At 45.6% G+C, this 25,676-nt stretch overlaps 1 protein-coding gene across 1 annotated transcript; it reads left to right on the top strand.

Annotated features, from left to right (window-relative positions):
- Window positions 1-23,396: 23,396 nt before the first annotated feature.
- On the top strand, window positions 23,397-25,472 carry FOXD3 (forkhead box D3). The gene has a single exon (XM_059045190.2). It carries the CDS (start codon window positions 23,723-23,725, stop codon window positions 25,166-25,168), a length of 1,446 nt encoding a protein of 481 aa, XP_058901173.1. The 5' UTR covers window positions 23,397-23,722; the 3' UTR covers window positions 25,169-25,472.
- Window positions 25,473-25,676: the final 204 nt, after the last annotated feature.

Here is a 25,676-nt window from a genome sequence, read left to right as displayed (position 1 = left end):
GCATGCAGATGTCTTAGGAGCATAGCATAACAAGTATACATCTTCTTCAAGTCTCCGTTCAAATGTCACTTTAAGGCCTACCATGACAACCCTGTTTAAAGTTGTACCAGTGCCCTACCCCTAGCACTCCTAATTCCTTTACCCTGTTCCTCTTCTCCTTAACACTTATTTCTTTCTAAGGTAATATATCAATGGTGTTATCTTTTATTGTCTTGATAGAAAGTTAAGCTCCACTAGAACAAGCATCTCTATCTGCTTCACTGATGTACCCTCAGCATGTAGAACAGTGCCTGCCCTATGACAAGTGCTCTTTAAAGATTTTTTGAATTATTACTCTCAAAGCATAATACACATTTAGGATGAAGTTTATCATTAACAATAGTGAATATAAATCCATATTTCAAAAACTCTTTCTTGATAAAAAGTTCTTTGGCCAATTTCTTGTCAGCTCCAATTAGACTACCAATGTATTGCTTTTATTTTGTAATGTGTTGGAGAAGAGCTCTAATTAGTTCATAATTATTTTTATCTTGTAATGTGGCTGAGAAAGACCACTACTAGGAGGGGAGAAAAGTTGGTACTACAATTTTATCATTAGTAATATTTTCAAAGTTTCTTTGCAGGAATCTTTTCATGCTTAAATTATATGTACAATTTGTCAGGTTATTTTAATTTAACTACATAATATAATCTATAAATTAACTTAACCCAACAAATGCTAACTGCAATAACCTCACAGTAAACTGGAAGCAAAACAAAAAACAAAGTCCCCAGAAACCCTCTGTATTGTACAATTCCTACTCTCATCTCTCAGAATCCTTCATCTCCCTTGGTTACACCTTCCTCCACTTAGGAGACTACTATTTTAAATAACCAAAGCAAAAGAAAGAATAAATTATATAGTGTCCTTAATGTTGAGAAAAATAGCAAATCTGGGTACCTACCCCAGTCTACATCACAGAATATTATTAGATTTTTATTCCAAAGTAAAGGTTAATTGCATGAATATCCTATTTAGTCCTGGTGGCAGGCTGGTGCGGGGGGAGGGAGTTGCATTCCTGAGATAGGTGTGCAAACTAAATTGGCCTATATGTAGTTGTTTTAGCATAGCCCCTGTGGAGATGCTTTGTAAGTCAACAATTGTTCTCTTCAAATCCCCTGAAGTCACTACATCCCTTAGGTAACAGGTATCCTCTGCTACCTCTCCTACAACTATCTATCAATCCTGCGAGACCTCAGTGATGTTTATAATGCCCTGCATAACGTCAAAGAGCTCCACCAATCCTTGAAGGCCTCTGGCTGTTCGTTACTCTCTTACCTCCACCCTTCACTTGAAGACTACCTCAAGCTGCCTTAAAAATGCATTTTAGGGCTTCCCTGGTGGCGCAGTGGTTGAGAGTCCGCCTGCCGATGCAGGTGACACAGGTTCGTGCCCCGGTCTGGGAAGATCCCACGTGCCGCGGTGCGGCTGGGCCCATGAGCCACGGCCGCTGAGCCTGCGCGTCCGGAGCCTGCGCGTCCGGAGCCTGTGCTCCGCAACGGGAGAGGCCACAACAGTGAGAAGCCCGCGTACCGAAAAAAAAAAAAAAAAAAAAAATGCATTTTAATACACAGTATGATACCCTTCCTTTGCGACTTTGTAACAAAATACTATTCATGTATATCGTTTGTCAGCCAAGACAGATTTGCCAGAACACAGGATAAGCAACAGAGGGAGACCTCAGCGGAGTACACCCGTTTCAAAACACACTCGACTCAGGACAGCAGGATAAAGAGCTCTGAGAACAAGAATAGATGACCAGAGTTCAGATATCCCAAGAGTTCAATAGCCAAGAGTGTGTAACAGCTCACAGAACTTGGGGGTGAGGAGTTCTACTTAAATTCCAGTAAGATGCATTATATTCATATGGAAAATATTTCAGACGCAGAGAAAAGCAGCGTTACTTAAAGCTGCTCTCTTTCCAGATGAGTGTTGTCTCTCTGAGAGTTCACATTGGGAGGTAATATGTTTATTTTCAAATGCTCAAAACGTTTTTAGAATCCTGTTTGAAAAGGCCTTTGCAGACTAAAGCACGTTCTTTTGATCGTCCTTAAGGGTAAGAAGCTGTCATTATTCGAAGCTGGCTCTTATTTTAGACAATAGCCTCCAAGAGTAAGTTGTAGAAAAGTGGACAATCAAGCCAATACTAATTAGGGGTCAAAAGTTAGATGTGAGTGTAAAATGATGGGACTGATTTTCTTCTGACGGTTAACTATAACATTAATTTTGTAACAATACTTCATAATTATTTTGGAGTACTTTACAGACGAGAACTTGGAAATGATACATGGTACCACAAAGAAAACGTAGAGGGGGAAGAAAAAAAAACCAAAGCATTTAAATTATAATATTCATTATTTTTAATAATCAAAAACCATTACCAATAGCTCTTATTTATCAGCTATTGTACCCGTTGTAAGGATTTATTTGGTCCAAAATAAAAAGCAAGATTTTAAATATGTATGTACACAGACTCATACATACACATATATATAGGATAAGGAAAGTTTTGTTATAACGTAGAGAAATATGTTTAAAAGTGTGAAAACATTTATATAATTGGTATCGTTAATGTTGTATTTTGAAGCTGGCCTTAAGTACTTATGTAAAATTATTCACCATACAAAGCTAACCCACTTCTTGATATGCCATCTCCAAGAAAGCCTATTTTCTCATTCCCATAACATCAGTCCACTTTCAACCCGTTTTAATATTAAAACTTTGGTATAAAAGACAAAAGAGAGGTATTTTCCATATACATTTTTTTAAACCTTTCTAAATATTTTACATACTAGAACATAACCTCTAGAAACCCTGGTTTGGGATTAAGGTTTACTTATAAATTAACATGCAAAAGTTAAGGTTTCATTCAAAATATTTTCCTTGAAAAATATATTATAAATCATTAAATAATATATAAGACAAATATATAGTTGATGGTATTGCTCTGATTTTGAAAGGTTAAAATGTATTGGGAGTTTTTTTAAATTCTCTAGGAAATAGCTTTATTAATTAACTAAGTCTTAGTTTCCTTTTGTCTTCTTAGTATTTAAAATCAGAATTGCTTCAAATTAAGATCAGAAAGAATAATCTCCTTCAAGTAGTAATCATAATTATTTAAATATATTAAGCTGGAGAGAATTGGGAGGTTGATAGATATAATAAATGTTTCACCACAGTGTGTTTTACCATTCTTCAATTTTAGATTTTTTTCAACATATATTATACAGTGACGGCATTCAGAATAAAATATAACAACGTTGCACCTCAGTTTTCAAGAAACCCCTCTTTTCTAAGAAATCTTTCTGTACAGTATCTTCAGCCTTATTCCAAATATTTTTTATGCTTTGACTGTAATTGATACAAGTGCATCCTGAAGCTACTGTGAATGCCGCTTTTTAAACTGGTGCTGGGTTTAGTGTTTCACTTCCACATTTTATCAAAGGACACCACCCGCACCCTCCCCACCCAGTTAGTCAGGACAGACAGCCATATTAAATGCCTTCTGAATTGACCACACTTAGCCACAAATTTAAATATCTCTAGTCTTCTTTTAACTTCCTAACTGCGATATCTTGTTCAGAATAAAGAAGAGAGAATTTCAAATTACCCCATGGTTCTATACAAAGCCTCCTGCCTAAAAGAGTTTAAACAATGTCATTTTGCATCATAGTGCTTTTTTAATTGTTGTTTTTATTGATGTAATTTATGCAGTATCTTTCTTCTGAGCTTTTTCATCACCTTTCATAGTCATCTCTACCTTCATAGGAAGGGGGTAGAAGGGACAGAATCATCATTTTCCATTTTACAGACAAAGAAACAGATCCCACATCAAGATAGCAATAGAACAAGATTGGATTCTTTGTCTCTCCATCCAATGCTCTTTTTAAACTGCCTCTCTAATTCTTTAGGCCTCCATATAATTTGTTAATAAATTTAAGCAGCTGAGAAAGTCAAGACAAACGAGCCCTGGCTGGGTCTACAGATAATTTCCTGCAGAGGGCTATGAACTTCAATCCTACTGCATAACACTTTCTAACTATTTTAGTCCTGGATGTCTCCCAAGGGTCTGGTGACAATCATATCAAATTGAGGATCCGCAATGTACTAAGGATCACACTAAACACACATGCACTCATTTATACTTGGAACTTTTAACAGGATTTTTTGCCCTTAACTTCCTAATGTTTAAATCTCACTTATCCTTTCAAAACAGGGAGTAAATGCTACCTCCTTCAGGAAGTCTCTCTCTTAATCCCCCCCTCCTCCCCCTGAATCCCCCAGAGCTAAAAGAAATCTCTTTTCTGAACTCCCAGAAGTACTTTATTGGTATCTTTTAGGCCACTTAACACATTCTCCATTATAATATTTTATGTATCTTAACTCTGCTGCTACTCTGCAAGTTCATCAGGTTAGGATCCATATCTGAGTCACTTAGTATGACTTCAACACATGCTTTCTAAAAGCCAATCAGTGTATTATGGGATAGATAGTAGAGAAATTAAAATAAAATGCTGGGCATTTCCAAATGGAAAATTACCAAAGAAAACACATGCACTCTTGAAAAGGGTGTTAGAAGGCTGGATAATAGTAAAGGGATACACAGTAGTTAAGGTAATACATGCTAATTAATTAGATCTTGAAATTTCATTTGATGCAATCCAAGTATTCCAATTAAGAACCTCTCATTATGTTACTGTTAACAGGACTGATCTGAGAATGGCTATCCCTTTTTGTATGTGTAACAAAATCCAAACTCCTTTCCATGGCCTATAAGACCCTATATGATCTGGCCCTGGCCAACTTCTCCAGCTGCATTTCCTGTCCCTCTTCCACAAAAAGCTCCTGTCTAAATAGCCAAACCTTTTTTTGTCTCAGGGCTTTTGCCATTTGGGTCATTCTGCCACCTGGAACACAGTGCTCACCCCCCCTTCCCTCCTCACCACCCACCAGCTACCCCAAAACTCTTACATAGACTGGTTCCTCATCCTTCAGATCTTAGCTTAAAAGACCAACCAGGCAACTCTATCTTAAAATGTCACCAAAGGGTTTCCCAGCTATTATTTTCTATCATAACACTCTGTTTCCTCCTTCATCACAATTTATACTTTTTTAAAAAAATTTTAAATATTTATTTATTTGGCTGCACCAGGTCTTAGTTGCGGCATGCATGTGGGATCTAGTTCCTTGCCCAGGGATCGAACCCAGGCCCCCTGCGTTGGGAGCATGGAGTCTTAACCACTGTGCAACCAGGGAAGTCCCCTATACTTTTTTATTTGTTTCTGACTTATCTATATTATCTGTCTGCTCTATCAGATCCTATGGTCATGAGAGCAGGAACCAACTGTATCTAGTATGGTTGCCACTGTATACATAATACCTGTTATAAAGTAGGTTCTCAATTCGTTTGCTTGAATGAATGAATGAATGAAAGAACAAATAAAATGCCAAATACATGAATTTCAAACTGAATTGTATAAGGTGACTTTCAGTGTCTAAATAACCTTCAAGCTCAAATACTATAATGATTAAAACACTAGACCTCGGTTCAAATTCCATTTTTAACTGCTTACTAGCTGTGTCACCTTGAGTAATTTCCTTAGGCCCTCTAAACCTCAATTTTTTCAAAAAAGGGACTACAAATAGTATTTACTTCTCTGAGTTGTGAGAACTGAAGGACAAAATTCCTCCCTCCCTACTTAGCTATTAAGTACTCAATAAAAGGTTGATATTATTTATATTAGAATTTCTTCTGTCTCCCATTGGTTGTTTGTTTCTCATTTGTTTAACTTAAAGCAACAATTTTACATTAATGAGGATATTTTAAAAATGTGTTCTTGGCTCAAGGGTCTTCTAGAAACAATTTTACACCAAAGAGGTTATTTTTTTATTTTTTGAGTTTTTTGTTTTGTTTTGTAAGCAGCTTTATTAATGTACAATTGGCATGCCATAAACTGACCTGAAGTTATTTTTTAAATGTGATCTTGGCACAAAGTGTCTTCTAGAAAACACATGATAAGGAACACTAACCAACAACGTTGTGTATAACTTTCCACGCTATAGGAAGACAGGTATGTCCCGGCCGGAGAAATCTTTAGGAAACACCATGTTGAGATCCATTAAACAAATATTTACTGGGCACCAGCTTGTGCCAGGTGGTGTGCTAGGAGTCAGGGATATATCCATGAATAAAATGGACAAAAATCCCTGCCTTCCTGGAGTTGACATTCTAATATTATTTGCTGTAATGCAAAAGGATATTAGAAAATTTATAAATTTTTTCAAAGGAATTCTTTTAAATAGTCATGCACTATGCTTAAAAAAGCAAGTCTATAGACCCATCTGTCACATGAAGTGAGTACATCTAAAATAAAAGACCAACTCTACAATAGGCTTAAAGCATATCCAGCAAGGATCCAATAGTCATAACCCAAGTTACAGCTGTTTCATTCCATTAACAGGTTATTCTATGAGATAGTTCCTAGTTACAACTTCTTCCACTCCTGAAGCTAGCAATGATAAAAAACTGTCTTTCCGGGGCTTCCCTGGTGGCACAGTGGTCGAGAATCCGCCTGCCGATGCAGGGGACACAGGTTCGTGCCCCGGTCCGGGAAGATCCCACATGCCACGGAGCGGCTGGGCCCGTGAGCCATGGCCGGGGAGCCTGTGCTCCGCAAAGGTAGAGGCCATAACAGTGAGAGGCCCGCCTAGTACACACACACACACAAAAACCTGTCTTTCCATCTTTCAACCTGTAAAATCCCATGTCTGAATACAATGTAAGGAAGATATAAATGCTATACTATGAAGGAAAACATGAGAGGGAGAGGACTCAAATAAAATTAGAAACAAAAAAGGAGAAGTTATACCAGGCACTGCAGAAATACAAAGCATCATGAGAGACTGCTACAAGCAACTCTATGCCAATAAAATGGACAACCTGGAAGAAATGGACAAATTCTTAGAAAGGTATAACCTTCCAAGACTGAACCAGGAAGAAATAGAAAATAAGAACAGACCAATCACAAGTAATGCAATTGAAAATGTGATTAAAAATCTTCCAACAAACAAAAGTCCAGGACCAGATGGCTTCACAGGTGAATTCTATTAAACATTTAGAGAAAATCTAACACCCATCCTTCTGAAACTCTTCCAAAAAATTGCATAAGAAGGAACACTCCCAAACTCATTCTATGAGGCCACCATCACCCTGATACCAAAACCAGACACAGATACTACAAAAAAAGAAAACTAGAGACCAATATCACTGTGGTACATATATATACAATGGAATATTACTCAGCCATAAAAAGGAACGAAACTGGGTCATTTGTAGAAACGTGGCTGGACCTAGAGACTGTCAAACAGAGTGAAGTAAGTCAGAAAGAGAAAAACAAATATCGTCTATTAATGCATATATGTGGAATCTAGAAAAATGGTATAAATGAACCTGTTTTCAAGGCAGAAATAGAGACAGATGTAGAGAACAAATGTATGGACACCAAGAAAAGTAAAAAAAAAAAAAAAAAGTGCTTCTTCAATTCAATTACTTCTCTGCAGTCTAGATAGTGTTTTATCAAACTCCTGGTTGCAACTCATTAATGGGCCATGAAATCAATTTTGTGGGTTACATCAAGCATCTTTTTTCCCAGAATAGGAAAAAAAAAATCATAGTACAATACACAGTGTGAATTTTATTCTATGAAACGTGTTTCATGTATGTATATGAATCTAGTTACATGTATTTATATACGAGGACATGTATTTCTTACCATGAGTCAAAGATTAAAATACCAAGGAATCTTCATATGTTGGGGAGGAGTAAGGGGAGGGGTCACTTGTAGGTGCAAAAGTGAGAGAATAAGCTGAATTTTTTTTTTTTTTTTAGATGTTGGGGGTAGGAGTTTATTAATTAATTTATTTATTTTTGCTGTGTTGGGTCTTCGTTTCTGTGTGAGGGCTTTCTCTAGTTGTGGCTAGCGGGGGCCAGTCTTCATCGCGGTTCACGGGCCTCTCACTATCGCGGCCTCTCTTGTTGTGGAGCACAGGCTCCAGACGTGCAGGCTCAGTAGTTGTGGTTCACAAGCCTAGTTGCTCCGCAGCACGTGGGATCCTCCCAAACCAGGGCTCGAACCCGTGTTCCCTGCATTAGCAGGCAGATTCTCAACCACTGCGCCACCAGGGAAGCCCCAAGCTGAATTTTATAAATCAAAGAAAGTTCAATAGTAAAACTTCTCCAAAATGGTAATCAGCTTATAGATTTTTGTTTTAATCATTTAAGGGGAGAGTGAGAAGCATTATGATGAGAATGCACTCACTTATAGTTCAGAAAATTGGTGCTCATTTAAAACAAGCCTTAACTTCTCTCTCTTAGACCTAAAATGTTCTGTTCAGAAATAAAACTAAAGGCATGCTGAGTTTATCTTTATGTTCAATTCCTAGCTTTAAAGTACTGTAATTACCATGAGGATTTAACAATCCAAGATCCTTTGTCCCCTCCCAGGGAGAGTTGATCCTTCCTTCCTTTATAAAATAACAATTGAATACCTAAGGCAAGGATTAACCTCATTGTAAAACAAAACAAACAAATGTTCCTACCTTAACAGTTGGTAAATTCAGGTTTCCCAACCTCAGGCTTCTTAATTCTGGACTGAAAAATTATGTGTAGTGCCTTATAAATATTATTTGAAATAGGAGCCCCTATATCAGGAAAGTCATTTCTTAGGATATTAATTCACATCCTTTGAATGTTATTTATTTACATGGCTTTAAAAGCAATTAAGACATTTAGGGAACACATTAGACCACAGATTAATGTACATTTTTCTCTTGGGCAGTCTATCATTCAAAGGCTTACTCCTACCCTTTTCCACCCAGGGAGATAAATGTTTCAGAACCACAGAGGCATATTTCCTTTCTGTCTGGTTTCTTAGAATTCATTTAAACATGCTTATTGAAATTTTCTGTCATGCAATATTTTAGCAAGATTCCCCCAATATATACAGCAATGCAGACTGTAAATATTGCATGACAAAATTGCTACCAAGTTTTCTTCCTTAGGCAAACAATACCACAGTCAAAATCCCCTACATAAACAATTCCAGTCAGTATGTAAATTAGATTAACATAATAAAAGAGTAAGTATAGCTGTTTTTCTCTAAGTCTTTTAAATACATAGGAGTGAATATTCAAAAACTGTAAATACCCTGGGGGCATCAGGGCTCTTGGTGAGTTATCACCACAGATCTATAGGAGGACAAGAGGACCGCCCATCTCCAAACTAAAAATCACTTTCTCTATACAACACCCAAATCACAGCTCAAAGAAAACTGTTTTCTCTTTAAGGTACTGTGTTCAAAAATTTTTGAATTCGTAAGAAGTCCCAAGGAGTTACAGACTGATAAGACTACCAGAGACAAATTTCAGGGCTTTTTTTGAGACCAATTTCCTATTCCTGAAAAAGAAAGAGACATGTCAAAACTAAATATGACTCCCTTTAAACAACTGTAAAATCAAGACACTAAAAGTAATCTAGGGACTTCCCTGGTGGTGCAGTGGTTAAGAATCCGTCTGCCAATGCAGGGGACATGGGTTCGATCCCTGGTCGGGGAAGAGCCCACATGCCACAGAACAACTAAGCCTGTGTGCCACAACTACTGAAGCCCACGCGCCTGTAGCCCATGCTTTGCAACAAGAGAAACCCCCGCTAGATGCAACTAGAGAAAGTCTGTGCACAGCAACAAATACCAAACGCTGCCATAAATTAATTAATTAATTAATTTTAAAAAAGCAATTGCCCTCAATTTTTTAAAAATGTGATTCTTTTTAAAAAATTCTATTTTTTTAAATTTATGTATATATATATATATATTTTTTTGGCTGTGTTGGGTCTTCGTTTCTGTGCGAGGGCTTTTTCTTTAGTTGTGGCAAGCGGGGGCCGCTCTTCATCGCGGTGTGCGGGCCTCTCACTATCGCGGCCTCTCTTGTTGCGGAGCACAGGCTACAGACGCACAGGCTCAGTAGTTGTGGCTCACGGGCCCAGTTGCTCCGCGGCAGGTGGGATCTTCCCAGATCAGGGCTCAAACCCAAGTCCCCTGCATTAGCAGGCAGATTCTCAACCACTGCGCCACCAGGGAAGCCCAAGAATGTGAAATCTTAAAAATAAAAATGTAAAGTTATCTAAGCTAAGACACAAAGATTCATTTCCTTAGGCCTCATAAAATGATCTCTTGGCCATGGTTTGGTATAAAATACTCTGGAAAAAAAAGATAAATATCAGAAGTAGTTGCTACCCTTTTAGCAGCTCATTATAGGTAAGGGTGGGTGAGAGGCTCTGGACTGACATTTTCCTCCTGTCTAGCTACCTAAAAGAGGCAAAGTAATCAGGTGTCTGGGGAACCAGCTCATTTCATAGGCTGAAACTAGAGAAATTAGAATCTTGATCTTGTTTTAAACTTTGAGGTTTAACCTCCTTTGTTTTAAAGGAAAACAAACATGGAAATTTTGATTAAACGTACAATATCGGCTCCCACAAGAATTAGAGGCCTTGACCACAGTTTTCTGTTTATCTATATCCACTGGGTAGATATATGAACTCAACTAGTTTAACACTGAGAGCTAGTGAATGGTCTTTCTTTAGAAAAGCTCCTTTTACTCCTGCATACTGGTTAAAACACAGACTTTGGAATCATATAGGCTTGAGCTGGACACCAGCTATATGGCCATGAACAAGTTGCTTAATCTAATCCCTCGATTAGAAAATGGGAATATTAATCAGTACCTGCTAGACAGGGTTGTTATGAGGATTGAGTAAGACAATTCATATATGTAAATGGTGGCTCACAGAAGACTGAGAATCAGGAAGCTACCTATGCAGGAGGAAGAGGAGGAGAAAGGAGGAGGGAAAATAGGAAGAGGAAAAGGAAAAAGATAGGAGAGAGTATGGGGGCTAGTAAAAGGGTAAAGGGAGAGTAAAAGGTAAGAGAGAGAGCCATAATTATACAGTCACTCCTTTGAAGAGTACACACACTGTACTTAGCAAACACATAATCACCAAAACCTTTTCTCCAGCCTTCACCTGAGCAATTGGTCCAAAAAACAAAACCAACAAATAAACAAACAACCACACAGCCATGCTGATTGGGTTTCACTTTAAATTCATGACCACAACTAGCAACTGGTTTAAAAATAAAGAAAATTCGTTTTTCTGTCCTTGATTAATTCAGTTGCTCAATTATATAATGAAGAATCTAAGTGCTTCCTAACGTTTCCTTCTGCCAAACTCAAGAGTAAAAGATGACAACTGCAAGTATCATGCAGACATATGCCTAGTAGAAGAAGAGGAATATTTCCTTCCTTAGAGATAGTTTTGTCAGCAAGGAAAACCTTTCCTGGAAGCCCCTAAACAATCTTCCCCTTCTTTTTCATTGGACAGAATGGTATCACTTTACCATGTCTTCATCAATCTTTGGCAAGGTGGATGAAACCATCATAGCTGGATTAAGTCAATCAAGTTTCACCCCCCCGGAATGGGTTCATTTTTATCAATATATATGGCCGGGAGGATGACAGAGATACCTGGAGAATTATATTAGTAGAAGAGTCTACGGCCATACCATCCTGAACGTGCCCAATCTCATCAGAAGAGAAATATATTGTCAGAAACATCACTAGATTGGACTAAGCAAACAGTACAAAACGAAAAGAGGTCTTTGGATCCCCCCAAATTCTACAAGCAGCAATCAGGTTAAGAAAACTACTTCAGCTGCAAACCTGTGCTATCCTTCATGAGAAAGGAAAGATAACTTGGAGGGTAGAAATAAGAACCCAGAAGGTGGAGTCAAGAGCCACAAAGGATTATTTTCAGACATTGAGCCCTAATTCCCCCTTTTTGAAGAAGAATGTCTGTATAGCAGTTATCCTATGCCTATCCTACATTGAATGTATGTGGAGGAAGATAATTTGTCTCTTTGGTTCACAAGTGTTCTGAGAAAGAGGAACTGTACTCAAGGAGCTTATGGAACTACATCTGAGAAGTCAGCTACACCTGACTTATATGATGAGATTCTGAATTCTGTGGTGATGCTGTAATGGAATGAGACTTTTAGGAACTTTGGGAGGAAGAAAGTACATTTTTCATATGGGAGCAACATGAATCAGGGAGTACAGAGTGAATTGTGGTAGCAGACCTCTGAGATGGTCCCCAATGATCCCCACATTCTGGTATTCACATCCTTATATAGTTCACTCCTACGCTGAATCAGCATTGTTCTGTGTGACCAATAGACTCAGCAGAAGTGATAGCATGTGATAAGGCTAGATTATAAAAGACCTTGTGGCTTCTGCCTTTCTTTTTCTCTTATATCACTTGCTCTGGGGACCCACCTGCCATGACATAAGGAGTCCTGTGAAGAGGTTTCCATGGCAAGGAACTGAGGCCTCCTGCAAACAGCCATGTGAGTAAGCCCCAGTCAAGTCTTCATATGAATGCAGCCCAGTCAACAGTTATCTGCAGCCTCACAGCAGATATAGAACACAAATCACCAAGCTATGCCCCTTTTGAATTCCCGATCCACAGAAACTATGAGAAATAATTATTTACTATTTTAAACTTCTAAATTTGGGGATAATGTAGTGATAGATAATAATTCATGGTGTTGTTATTAAAAGTTCTATAATTTTTTTTCCTAAAGACTGCCTGTTCTGAGACATTCTCAAAACCTGTTACCAAGAAAGTATTATGGTCCCTTTTAAAAGAAAATAGCACAAAATGGTTGATACATATCTTCATCCCAGAAAAGAGCAAAATATCAAACTCTGCAGTAGCGACTAGACAATAAAGATCTCTGTTCTTTGTGTATCGTCTTCCATAATTCAAATGATTAATAATAATATTATAGAGGCATTTAATCGATATGCCCCCATTGAAAAGTTTAATTTAGTTGTGGGTGACAGTAAGAAAGCCATTGGGGATGAGGAAGGGAAAGAAGGGGCAGATGAAAAGAAAGATGATATTACAGGGCAGTGTAGTGTAGTGGTTAAGAGCCAAACTGCCTTCAAATCCTGGCTGAGTGACCTTCCTCATTTGTAAAATGGGAATAATTACTGTTCGTCCTCACAAGATTGTTATAAGAGTTAAATAAATACATGTAAAATACATAAGAGAGCACTTAGCACATAGCAAGTACTTAATAAAATCACTTATGTCATCCTGGAGGTGTGGATGGAATGGGAATGTATAGAGTTATTTTGGGTCACAAAGAAAATTCAGTCACAGTCTTACTTGGCAGGTTATGCTGTTTTAGTTTCCCTTCAGAAAAGCTCAGGAGAGTGCAAAGAGAAGCCCTGATCTAACTGGGAGGCAATTAAAACTACAGTTAGTGGAACCTATGTTTGTTTTAAGCACCTCTCTATCCATCAGTAGAAAACCTCCTGGACAGCTTGAGTATACTCTAAGCGTTGAAAGCTACGTCTACCATGTACGGGGTGACCAAATACTTTATTATCCAAACTGGGACAGTTCTGAGAATAAAATAGGCCCTAGATATAATTATACGTGAAAAGTTGGCTTAAACTGGAACCATTCCAGGCAAGGAGCAATGAACATTTTGGTCATTGTGACTGTGGCACAAGTTCATAGAAAGAGGCAATATGCATGTTTTAATGAAATCAAACAATAACATTTTGCAACTGTGCACAGAATGAAGAAATGGTATCTACTTTCAATAGCTGCCTTGCTGGAATTCGAATAATTCCTATCAGAGAAGGCCAAACACTTATAATAATATCCATATAAAAACTACACATAATAAAAATACATCTCAGAAACACACGACCTTGTTGACAACTTTTATCTTCTCAAAAGTCCCTCTTCCTTGCTTCCCATGATCATACTTGCTCCCAATTTAAGTTCTATTTATTTTCTCACTTTCTTTTATGGGCTCTTCTTCCTTCTCCCATCTCTGATATTCCCTTGGCTTTTTTCTCATTGCACACACTCCCATTTGCTGAGATTACACACTCTCATCGCCTGAAATATCACACGTGAAAGATGATGACTCCTAAGTCTTTATTTGTAGTCCCAACTTCTCTCTTAAACTCTAGACTTGAGCTATCCAATATGATAGCCATTAACCACTTGTGGCCATGGAGCACTTGAAATGTGGCTAGTTTAAACTGAGATGGCTGTAAGGATAAAATATACATCATACTTGAAAGACTTAGGAAAAAATGGATAGAAAATATCTCAATAACTTTTATATACATTGTGTATGCTTAAATGACAATATTTTCAGGTATATTGGATTAAATAAAATGTATCATTAAAATCAACTTACCTGTTTCTGTTTACTTTTTTAAATGTAGCTGTTAGACCTACCTAACTAACATATATAAAAGTACCTACACAGGGGGCTTCCCTGGTGGCGCAGTGGTTGAGAGTCCACCTGCCGATGCAGGGGACACGTGTTCGTGCCCCGGTCCGGGAAGATCCCACATGCCGCGAGCGGCTGGGCCTGTGAGCCATGGCCGCTGAGCCTGCGCGTCCGGAGCCTGTGCGCTGCAACGGGAGAGGCCACAACAGAGAGAGGCCGGCGTCACACACACACACACACACACACACACACACGTACATACATAACTCACATTTGTAGCTCACATTATATTTCCACTAGACAGCACTGCCCTAGATTCCTATCTCCTACTACTTATGTCAACTCTGAAATTCCACCAGCACCTCAAATTCAGTATGTGCAAAACTGAACTCATCAACTTCTGTGTTCAGTCCATTCTCCACATCAATGATAGAGTGATATTGCTAAAACACATATCCAGTCACATCACTTCCTTGCTCCAAATTCTACAATAGTCACTTTCAAGATCAAAAAATAATAATAATCTAAGCATCTCAATCTCTACCTTCAAGGGCTTACAATGTCTCCTCTCTTACTCTTCACAGCTAAACTGAAAGCTCCAACAAGGCTGGGACTATGTCTCTCAATCAGAAAACAGGAAAAGGCAGACTTCTCTCCTGGCGCAGTGGTTAAGGATCCACCTGCCAATGCAGGGAACACGGGTTCAGTCCCTACCGGGAAGATCCCACAACCTGTGGAGCAACTAAGCCTGTGCACCACAACTACTGAGCCTATGCTCTAGAGCCCGCGAGCCACAACTACTGAAACCCGCGTGCCTAGAGCCCGTGCTCCGCAACGAGAAGCCTGCGCACCGCAAAGAAGAACCAACGAGGCCAGAAATAAATTAATTTTTTTAAAAAAGAAAAAGAAAACAGGAAAATGCATCAGAAAGACACAATTCATTAAAAAAAAATGTTGTTTGGAGTGATTCTTAAAACTATGTGTCAAACCCAGTTCTAAGTGTTTTGGGTATACTTAATCCTTACAACAATCCCATAAAGAAGGTACTATTATCTCCATTTTACAGATGAGGAAATAAGGCACAAAGAAGTCTAAGGCATGTGCTCAAGGTCACACAACTGGTATATAATGGAGTTCACAGTATGTCCTGGGAATGGAATACAGTCCCATGGGGCTACAGTATGGAGTGCAAATGAAACTAGAAGCTAAGTTGGAGCCAGATCATGCCACGCCTGAAATGCTTTCCTAAAGAGTTTGAATTTTCTTCTACAAACAATGAGGTTTTTGATCTGGGAAGTGATTGGCATGCTCTGACTGATATTTAAGGAGATAACTTGGGTAATCATGTGGATGGCTGAGGAGCAAGAGACTAGAGTGTCCCTCCATCTCCATACCAACATTTCCTCCAGACGCCCAAATTTCCTATGTGAGAATTACTGTGAACTCCTTCTCCCTTATTAATCAGACACTTAGCACTATCAAGTTTACTTTCTTTCTCCAATTCATCCCTTCTTCTAGTCCCACTGCCTTTAAGTCACATCTTCATGACCTCTTACTGAGATAACTGAAATAGTCTCTTGACTACCTCCAGTCTTACTCCCTCTAGTTTATCCTTCACATGGCCCCGAAAGATTGTTGCAAAATTTTACTCTGATCATGCCAATCATAACGTTAAAACCCTTCAGTGGCTCCTTATCAACTTCAGGCTCCTTAGCACAATATTCAGGAATCTTCATGATTTCACTCTTGTCTGCCTCTACAGCATCAACTCCAGCTACCCGCCCCCTCCAATTATTAAACGATTAGCTACTTCTCTTGTATTGCATACCTCTGTGTCTTGGCTCCCTGGGTTCTCTGCCAAGAACTCGGTTCCTCCCTTCATCCACCTAACAGCAGTTAACTCATCATTCAAGATAGCTCAAGCTTTATTTCCTTTGGGAAACCTTCCTACACACCCCTCTTTTCCAGGCAGAGTTAGATGTGTCTACTTTGAACTCCTGTAACATTCTATGATAAATATTTATACAATTAATTATACCACATTTTAACTACAAACTTGCTTTAATAAGTCACTCATCAGAGTGAGGCTGTGTCTTACTGATTTCAGTTACTGAACCAATATTTATTGACTGCTGCCAGCACGCCCCCCCCCCAACCCCCCACCAGGCGAAGAGTGCTTGGCTAGAACATCCTCTCCCGCTAAATTCAGCTGTATGACTTCCATCCTTCTCCCGTACATTGTACGGAGATCTACAAAAAGAGGCAGCCAGAAATATCTGCTTTGGACCCAAGGTTAAGAAAGTCCTTTCTTTAAAAGTGTTAGAAAGAGAAGAATTTAAATTTTAAAAGTGCATTTAATATCCCAGGTCTTGTCACATCTGCATGTGTACCTTTAGTATGTGACTTTTACTTTTTTTCCTTTCTTGTAAATTCAGTTTGCCCTTCTGAGACAAAAAGTATGTATTATGATGGTGTTTCTTTATGTTATCCAAATGGGTCCCTTCCCTGGAATGTGACTGGGTCAGTGGCATAGTCTTGAGATTTTGCCGAGGGAAGACTAGGCTGAAACTGAGGAGCCAGTTTAAATTTAAGTATCCTGTTGCCCTTGTTCAGGAGTAGAGAGGAGAGAGGATTCCTGCATGAATACAAAAATCATAACCTTTCTGAAGGGCAGAGTTGTAAGACGTCTTCCAGGTCACCTGGGTGCTCTGGCTCATGCATAAGTAGGAAATGGACCCAATACTCCCCGCAGAGAATCCTTCCCTTGGGACCCAATCCTCCTCCACACTCCCCTCCCCCACCCGAGACTGACCCTCTTCACAGTGTGTGTGCAGGCGCGGTGGCGACTGCTTCTAGAACCAGCCCTCTCAATCTCCCTCTCTTAGCCAAGCTCCGGAGATGTCAAAGATTCTTAAGCAGGGGTTTTCCAACCTGCCACTGAGGCTAGGCAGGCGGGCCCAAGCTGCGATGTAGAGAATTCGATGTCCTAGCGACCTCCTCGGAGGAGTGGATCGAGTTAAATATAACCGCGCGAATGGAATGGCTCTAAAAATAAGGCAACAGCTGGCCAGTCCACAGCCCAGTCCCGGGAAGGGCGGGGGCCTTAGTGGTCTTGCGCAGGAAGGCCGCTCCGGGGCCGGGGCGAGGAGGCAGCAGCGTCCGCGGGCGCGGGCCGGAAGGCCAGCGGGGTGGGCGCGAGCTGCCCAGGGCCCGAGAACCTCCACCCGGCGCGGGCCCCGGGGACTCAGGGTCGCTCGGTGGCCTGAGGGGGAACTATTGAAGGACTCAGAACCCCAGCGAACTTGCCTGGACGTGACGAGGTGTAAAGGCTGGGCGCTGAACTCCCGCTCGCCCCGCCGCCAGGGGGAGCTGAGCGCGAGCGGAGGAAGCCGAACCCTAGAGGAGGCCGGGGCGTCGCCGGAGATCCAAGTGTGGGGGACGTGCGGCGGCGGCCGCGCGCGCACACACGAGGCTCCCGCGGCGAGTGGCGCTCGGCCTTCGCGCCCCCCACGTTCCCAGAAGGACCTTCCCGCGCGCGCCCCTCGGCCCTGCGCTCCCTCCCGCGTCAGCGCCCCAACCATCAAGGCAACAATTGAAACGTTTCCAAAACGGGCTATTTATTTGCTCCCAATAAATCGATCCACAGTGATTGAGAAATCGATGTGGCCTGGGTGGGCGAGTCGCTCTCGGGGAGGGAAAGGCGCTTCCGCCCGGCGCCCGCGGGGAGGCCGAGGGCGGGTGCCGGCCCGGGAGAGGTCCCGCCCGGGCCACACCCAAGGACCCGCCACCTGGGCGCGCGGGCCTTGCCAAGCCGCGTTCCCTCGGGCGGCGAGGGGCGCGCGCCCGCTATCCGCTCTCCTCGGCCCCTCTCGCCTTTCTCCCCCCACGCGCCCGGGAGGCTGTGGTCGCCAGCGGCCGCCGCGCCGCTCCGAGGCTTTTGTTGCTCCTCGTTGGGCTGAATGGGGGTTTTGAAAAGCGGGGCAGATAAAAATGAGCGGCATCATATTGTTTGACAGAATGATCCCATATGATGAAGTGTCGGCTCCGAAGGGGGTGAAAATGGTGAATTCCTAAAAACCCAGCCCTTGGCTTCTCCGCGAGCTGCCGGTAGCCTGGAGGGACCCAGCGGACAGCCGGGCCCGGCCGCATCGCACCAAACCGGGTAGAGAAGACTCGCGCTTTCATTGCCAAGTCATTTTTAAACCCCAATCCTGCCCAGGACCTTTCTCCTCGCGGATGAAAAGAACAATTTTCGAGAGAAAGGCTCGTTTTGATTAAATCTGACATGCTGCTGATAACTCCATGCTAATGTGAAATAATTAACATAATAGCCATAATTAAAAGCACGCTAACAATGCCATAAATTTATCACACAATTTTACTAGCTTTCTGCCCCTAACTGCTCTCTCATCGTTAATTAAACGTGTTGCCTTTTACGGAATGGATGTTTATACATTTCCAATATAAATAAATTCGAAGCCATCCTCTCTCTCTCCCTCTCTCTCTTCCGTTCCCTTTGGTCTCTCTCGCCATTACAAGGCACTTCTTGGCATAGGCCTTGAGTGGCGGACACCTTGTAAATAAATGAAGCTTTGAGATGCAAATCCAAACATGTACATTAAATTAATCTTTTTTCCCCCATCCCAAAGAGATCTGGAAAGGTATACAAGGGTGGAAATAGAAATAACTTGGAGGCTTTGGGGACCCGGATATCATCTCAGCCCTTCCCACCTCCCTTGGTGGCGGCCATCAGGCAGAGGCTGACAATATTTTATTTTAACACATCTCTGAAGATTGTCAATAAAGAGCCGACTTTGGTTTTTGCGGGGTGGAGAGAGGGGTATATTCCAGATGGGCTCCACCCACGTTTTGTTTCCCCTGCAGCAGAGGGAGGGTGGCTGCTCTCTGTGGGAGTAGCGCCCCTCACTGCGCTGAACGTGGTCCTTTCTCCCCGTATTGCAAGAAAAGCGCACACGCGCCCGGGGGTAAAGATTAATCTTACCTCGGGCCAACGATTTATTCAAACCATTGGCATAGTCTCTGACTTAAAGGAGTCGGAAGAGGGCACCTGGGTTCGCTTGGGCCTGGCGAGGGGTAGGTGGGCCATTCCAGACTTCCGCAGACTCTGACCGTGCCCCTCGTCCTGTGTTGACCACTTAAGAACCCAAATTGAGTTGTAATTAATTTCCCCTTCTCCGTCATAAACTGTTCCATCCACTATGTCTCCCCCACCCCCATCTCACCCCCCAGGACACACACTTTAAATCTCCCCTCCCCCGAGACGTCTCAATTTCCTTCCAATCGATCCGAACTCCACTTTTCCTGTTTCCTGTTGCTAGAACCTCGGTCCGCTCCACCACCACTACCAACCCCCGCCCCCAACGGCCCCGGTCCTGGCGGCTTCCGCAGCTGGATACCACGGACTCTGCCCGCCCCAGGAGAAACGGAGGGAGCCTCATTACATTCTCTTTGGCTGAAACGTTTCAAACATTTGAACAGGTGAGACAGCTGGCTGCCATCTTCTTTAAATCCCTCCGGGGAAGTTTGCTTGTTGTGACCCAACTAGTCACTCTCACTCATAGTAATTGTTTGTGCGTGTGTGTTTTCATTCTCCCTCTTTCTACCTCCCCAGTAACCCTCTGAGACTCAGAAAATGTTTATCCACATCTCTCTTCCCCCCCCCACTAATATTTCCGTTCCCTCTATCACATCTTTCTTCCCCCCACAAATGTGTCCCTGTCTTTCTGTATCCGTATCACTTCTCCCATCTCTGTCTGTTCTAAAGTTTGGCGGTAACTGACGACCTGTGGGCTTTTAGCTGCAAGCTGAGATTACGCGGCAAACAGGATTTACTCAGCCCGGAATCTAGTCGGCCTAGGACAGGACCCTGCACCTCATCGGGCTCGGGCCCTTCCGCCCTGACGGCGTCCCGCGGAGATGGCAGCGGGAACCTTCCTGCCTCCCACCTGGGCTGCCGTTTAGCCTCCTTCCAACCACGGGAGGTTGCGCGGGCGCTACTGTCCGCCCGGAAGGAGGAAAGGGCGGCCGGCTCCCTAGCCTAGAGAGGTCGCGGGAAAATCCGCCGCCTCCGCTGGAAATCGATATTCAGCCGTTGGGCCCGCACGGGTGCAGGACGTCGGGGCCGCAGCCAGTAGGTCCCGCACGTCTCATCATTTAGCTAATCGAGTCGAAAAGTTTCTGTAAGGGCCAGACCCGGCATCAGATGGTAACACTGATTGAACAAGAGATTAGCACAATAGATCGCTAACCGAGGGGAAGCGTTGCTTTTCACGCTACGCCCTGTAATTAATGGTATGAATCAATTAATTTGACTTTTATTGTGTCGAAGGATAAAAGCGCAACAAATGGAACTGGCGGCTGGGAGTTGTTCACCTCCCACCCCTTCCCCCAGGGAGGTTCCATAGACACCGGGGAATGGACGGATTGGGCCAGGTCTTGGCCGAGGGAGGCTGAGAGGCAGGAACAGCGGCGCCGAGGGAGTCCTGAGAGCCAGCCCTGGCGGGCAGAGAAATCGAAGTTAGGCTCATTTGGAAGATACTTCAAGAACACTGCGGAGGGCAGCCCCTGGAGCCACCACCCTCCCTCACGCGCGCACACACACACACGCGCGCGCGCGCACGCGTCCACGCGGGCCCAGCCTCCTAGGCTGCGGTAGGGCTCCTGCTGCGGCCCGCGCCTGCCTCTGGGGCTCTACAACCGAAGCTGAGCAAAAGGAATTTGTGAATTTGCAAATTTCGCTTTCTTTTTCGTGTCCTTCCGACCTTCCTTTTGTAATTATTATTTTACTGGGACAGTTGCAGCCGGGACCTCCGCTGCCGGGGGATCGGTGGGCAGCCAGCTCGCCGCTCCGGTTGGTTTCGCTGGAAGCTGTCTAGGTGGTATTGTAAACGGTTCGGAGCCTGCGGGCCACAAAGCGGTGCAGCTGCGGAAATGAACCCAGATGTATTTTAGGGTCAGGTGCAATCGGGGTTTCATTTAGATACAGAAAAATCTTGGAGTTTCGTGGGCGTCTCAAGTTGGAATAACTGCCCCAGGTTCAACCAGAAACATTCTGCGAAGTGGGGATCCAACGTGCTAGTGTTTTAACCGGGAAATTATCTAATGAAAATTAAAGTCAATCTGTGTGTCTCACTGCCTATAATGAAGCAAGTTTACATGTGTGTCTAGGCTAAGGAAAGAGGGGGGTCGTAGGTGAGAGACACAGACAGGGAATCAGAAGTACTACTGTCCGCCAGGAAATGTATCAGTTTCTTAGTGTCTTCTGTAAATATTTCACTATTTTCTCTGGGACCATCTGCCCTTGTGCTCCTTCTTCTGGTGAGGCCTACAGTCCCCTCGCAGGCCTCAGCGGCCAGACTGGGCTTGGGTTCCAAGAGCCCGCCACCCCCGGTAGGCACTCGCGGCTCGCAAGGAGGCTGCCTAAAAATGCGGGAGGTGAAGAGGCGACCCATCGCGGATTCACCCGGTCAGGAGCACTATTCTGAAGTGCGAGGTCCACGCGCCCCAGCAATGCAACGCACCCGGGTAGGTTTGCGCCCCCGCCACAGCCCAGTTAAATGCCCACAGTCTTTCCTACCATCACTGACTTTCCTTGCCAAAGAAACTCGGTGCTCACTGGCCGCATCCTCGCCGCCTCCTCCTCTGTTGCTGGTTTCTGAGGAAGTTAAGTCTTGGAGAGTTTGTCTATGCCCTAAGAGGAAAAAGAATCCACGTTAGTTAGCAGCAGAGAGAGCCTAGCCCGCTGGCAAGCTCGGGGCCGGCCCCGCTCCCAGGAGGCTGGGCCTGGGCGCCTGCGAAGTCACACCGCCCGCTCCCCGCGTTGTCTGCCCTCGCAACCTGGGTGCGGCGTCTAACCTAGAGGCCCGAAGCCTCTTCCCGGCCCCACTCGACTTACCCAGGCCGCTGACAATCCCGGCTCCTTCCCCAGCGCCTCATTTCCGACTTTTTCACATGCTAAGTCGTTTAACAACTCCGAGCAGCTACTTAGGGCTTCTTTATTTATAGGTTCCCTGTTATTTTACGTCTTTTGTATTTCTCTCGGCAACTATTCTAATAGATTAATCAATAGCCATTTTCTGACTTTCCGGAACCCCAACTGATGCTGCTGTGGCCGAGCGGGAAAAAAATATATATATACATATAAACACGCCCACATCGAGCCAGGAAAGCGAAGACAGGACCGGGTGGTTTGACTTTAGGGGGAGGAGGAGCGCCTCCCCTCAGTAGGTGTCTCCGCCGACTAAGCACTGAGGCAGAAGGGGCTCTTAAGTCTAATTAGCAAGACAGAGCCGGGGCGCAGACCTTACTCTTTAGTAAAAAGAATCAAACAAAAAACAAAACAGAGACTACTAAGTTTTTCTTTAAAAAAAAATAATAACAAAGGGATGGGAATCTTGTCTTAAGTTCTAAGCCCAGTCCTTGCCTAGGGGGAGTCAGCAAAGGGAGGAGAAGGGAGAGGGGGCAGGGAGGGCAGGGCAGCGGAGCCTCGGGGTTCGGCGGACGCTCACAGGCCCACACCCTCACTCGTTCACACGCACCCATCCGCACTCACACCCACAGGCTCCCTCGACCCCCCGCTCCGGGCTCCAGCCCAAGGTGGGGTCTCGGGGCGGACCGGGGCGCCCTCTGGACCCGCGGGATGCTGGCGCACGGTGCAGCGCAGAGTTGCGCGTCCCTCGTCCCTTTGTTGACAATTCTCTCAACCAACTTGAGTTTGGCCGGCTAAGCGGCGGCCCTGACGTCACGCACGGTCACGTGGCCCCGCCTCCCGCTGGATCTTTAAGTAGAAAGTAATCTATCAGGCCAGTCCTTAAAACGCGACTTTCGACTACGGGGGCTTCAGCGTCCCTGACACCCCCTCCCCCCGTTGCCCCTGCCCGCGCCCTCCCGAGCTGCTCGGCGCCCGGCGTCCCGCGCCCGCCAGCACTGCTCCTGCTCCCCACGCCCGGGCCAGAGGCCGAGGAAGGCGGCCGAAGTGAGGGGGCGCGGCGTGGAGAAGCCGCCGGGGCCGGCAGCGGCAGCGAGCGCCTAGTACCGAGCGCCAGAGACAGCTGGAGTTTGCGGAGCGCTGCCACCGGGGGCGGACGGCAGAGCCCGCTCCGCGCGATGCTGGGCCGCCGAGTGTGAGCCAAGCCCGGAGGGCCCCGAACCACCTACGGCCCCCTCCCCTCTCCCAATCCCCCATCTTTCGGGGGCGCCCAAAGCCCCTTTCCTGAGGTTGGCGGCAGCCCCTGAAGACGCCCATCGCGCACCGCTCCTTCCCCGCCGCCGCCACCAACCCCGAGGAGGGATGACCCTCTCCGGCGGCGGCAGCGCCAGCGACATGTCCGGCCAGACGGTGCTGACGGCCGAGGACGTGGACATCGATGTGGTGGGCGAGGGCGATGACGGACTGGAGGAGAAGGACAGCGACGCGGGCTGCGATAGCCCCGCGGGGCCGCCCGAGCTGCGCCTGGACGAGGCGGACGAGGTGACGCTGGCGGCCCCCCACCATGGGCAGCCTCAGCCGCCGCACCAGCAGCCCCTGGCACTGCCCAAGGAGGCCGCTGGAGCCGGGGCCGGGCCAGGGGTCGAGGCGGGCGCGTCCGAGGCCGACGGCTGCAAGGGCGGCGTTGGCGGCGAGGAGAGCGGCGGGAGCGGTGGCGGGCCTGGCTCGGGCAGCGGTGCGGCGGGAGGCCTGGCTCCGAACAAGCCTAAGAACAGCCTGGTGAAGCCGCCCTACTCGTACATCGCGCTCATCACTATGGCTATCCTGCAGAGCCCGCAGAAGAAGCTGACCCTGAGTGGCATCTGCGAGTTCATCAGCAACCGCTTCCCCTACTACCGGGAGAAGTTCCCCGCCTGGCAGAACAGCATCCGCCACAATCTCTCGCTCAACGACTGCTTCGTCAAGATCCCCCGTGAACCGGGCAACCCGGGCAAGGGCAACTACTGGACCCTGGACCCGCAGTCCGAGGACATGTTCGACAACGGCAGCTTCCTGCGGCGCCGGAAACGCTTCAAGCGCCACCAGCAGGAGCACCTGCGTGAGCAGACGGCGCTCATGATGCAGAGCTTCGGCGCCTACAGCCTGGCGGCAGCGGCCGGCGCCGCGGGGCCCTACGGCCGCCCCTACGGCCTGCACCCTGCAGCCGCGGCCGGCGCCTACTCGCATCCTGCTGCCGCGGCAGCCGCGGCGGCGGCCGCGGCGCTCCAGTACCCGTACGCTCTGCCGCCGGTGGCACCCGTGCTGCCGCCCGCCGTGCCGCTGCTGCCCTCGGGCGAGTTGGGCCGCAAAGCGGCCGCCTTCGGCTCGCAGCTCGGCCCGGGCCTGCAGCTGCAGCTCAACAGCTTAGGCGCCGCCGCGGCCGCCGCGGGCACGGCGGGCGCCGCGGGCACCACGGCGTCGCTCATTAAGTCCGAACCGAGTGCGCGACCGTCGTTCAGCATCGAGAACATCATCGGTGGGGGCCCCGCGGCTCCCGGGGGCTCGGCGGCGGGCGCTGGGGGCGCCGGGGTAACTGGGGGCACCGGGGGTAGCGGGGGCGGCGGGGCGGCACAGTCCTTCCTGCGGCCGCCCGGGACCGTGCAGTCGGCAGCGCTCATAGCCACGCACCAGCCTCTCTCGCTGAGTCGAACGACGGCGACCATCGCGCCCATCCTGAGTGTGCCGCTCTCTGGACAGTTTCTGCAGCCTGCAGCCTCGGCCGCCGCCGCTGCCGCCGCCGCAGCGCAGGCCAAGTGGCCCGCTCAATAGGGACGTGCTGGTGGCCGGGATGCAGAGCCCGGCGGCGGCCTCGAGCGTCGGCTGCATTTGCAAGCTGCGCGCCCCGCCCCGCTCCTGGCCCCCCTGCCCAATCCTGGACTTTGCCTCTCTTCCATTTCCTCCCTCCAACCCGTCGACACCGACCTTCGGCGGCCTCCACCGGTCCTGCACACCTAGTCTGGCGGAGCAAACTCTCACCGCGCACCCGCGGGGAATAGCTTTCCGTACAGGTAAAACCGAAAACCGAATTTCCGAAAACGTACCCCGACGGCGCCAGCTCTCAGTACCTTGGGGATGGGAGGGAAATTCTTTGTATATATTTGTATAAAAATTATTGACTTTCCTTTTGGGGTTTTTATTTTTTTAAGAAAAAAACAAATTCAGTAGATTTAGAGCTCTGAACTTTCATTTTTTCTGAAGGTTCACTCTCCGCAGTTTTATGTGAGAAAAAAATGTATAGAGATGTTGGGAGATTTTAAATACTAAAAAATTTTCACAA

The sequence above is a fragment of the Kogia breviceps genome, chromosome 1 (genome assembly GCF_026419965.1).
Source record: "Kogia breviceps isolate mKogBre1 chromosome 1, mKogBre1 haplotype 1, whole genome shotgun sequence".
NCBI classification, from domain to species: Eukaryota; Metazoa; Chordata; class Mammalia; order Artiodactyla; family Physeteridae; genus Kogia; species Kogia breviceps.
Note: the sequence above shows the minus strand (reverse complement) of the source record. Positions and strands in the feature narration are given on the sequence as shown.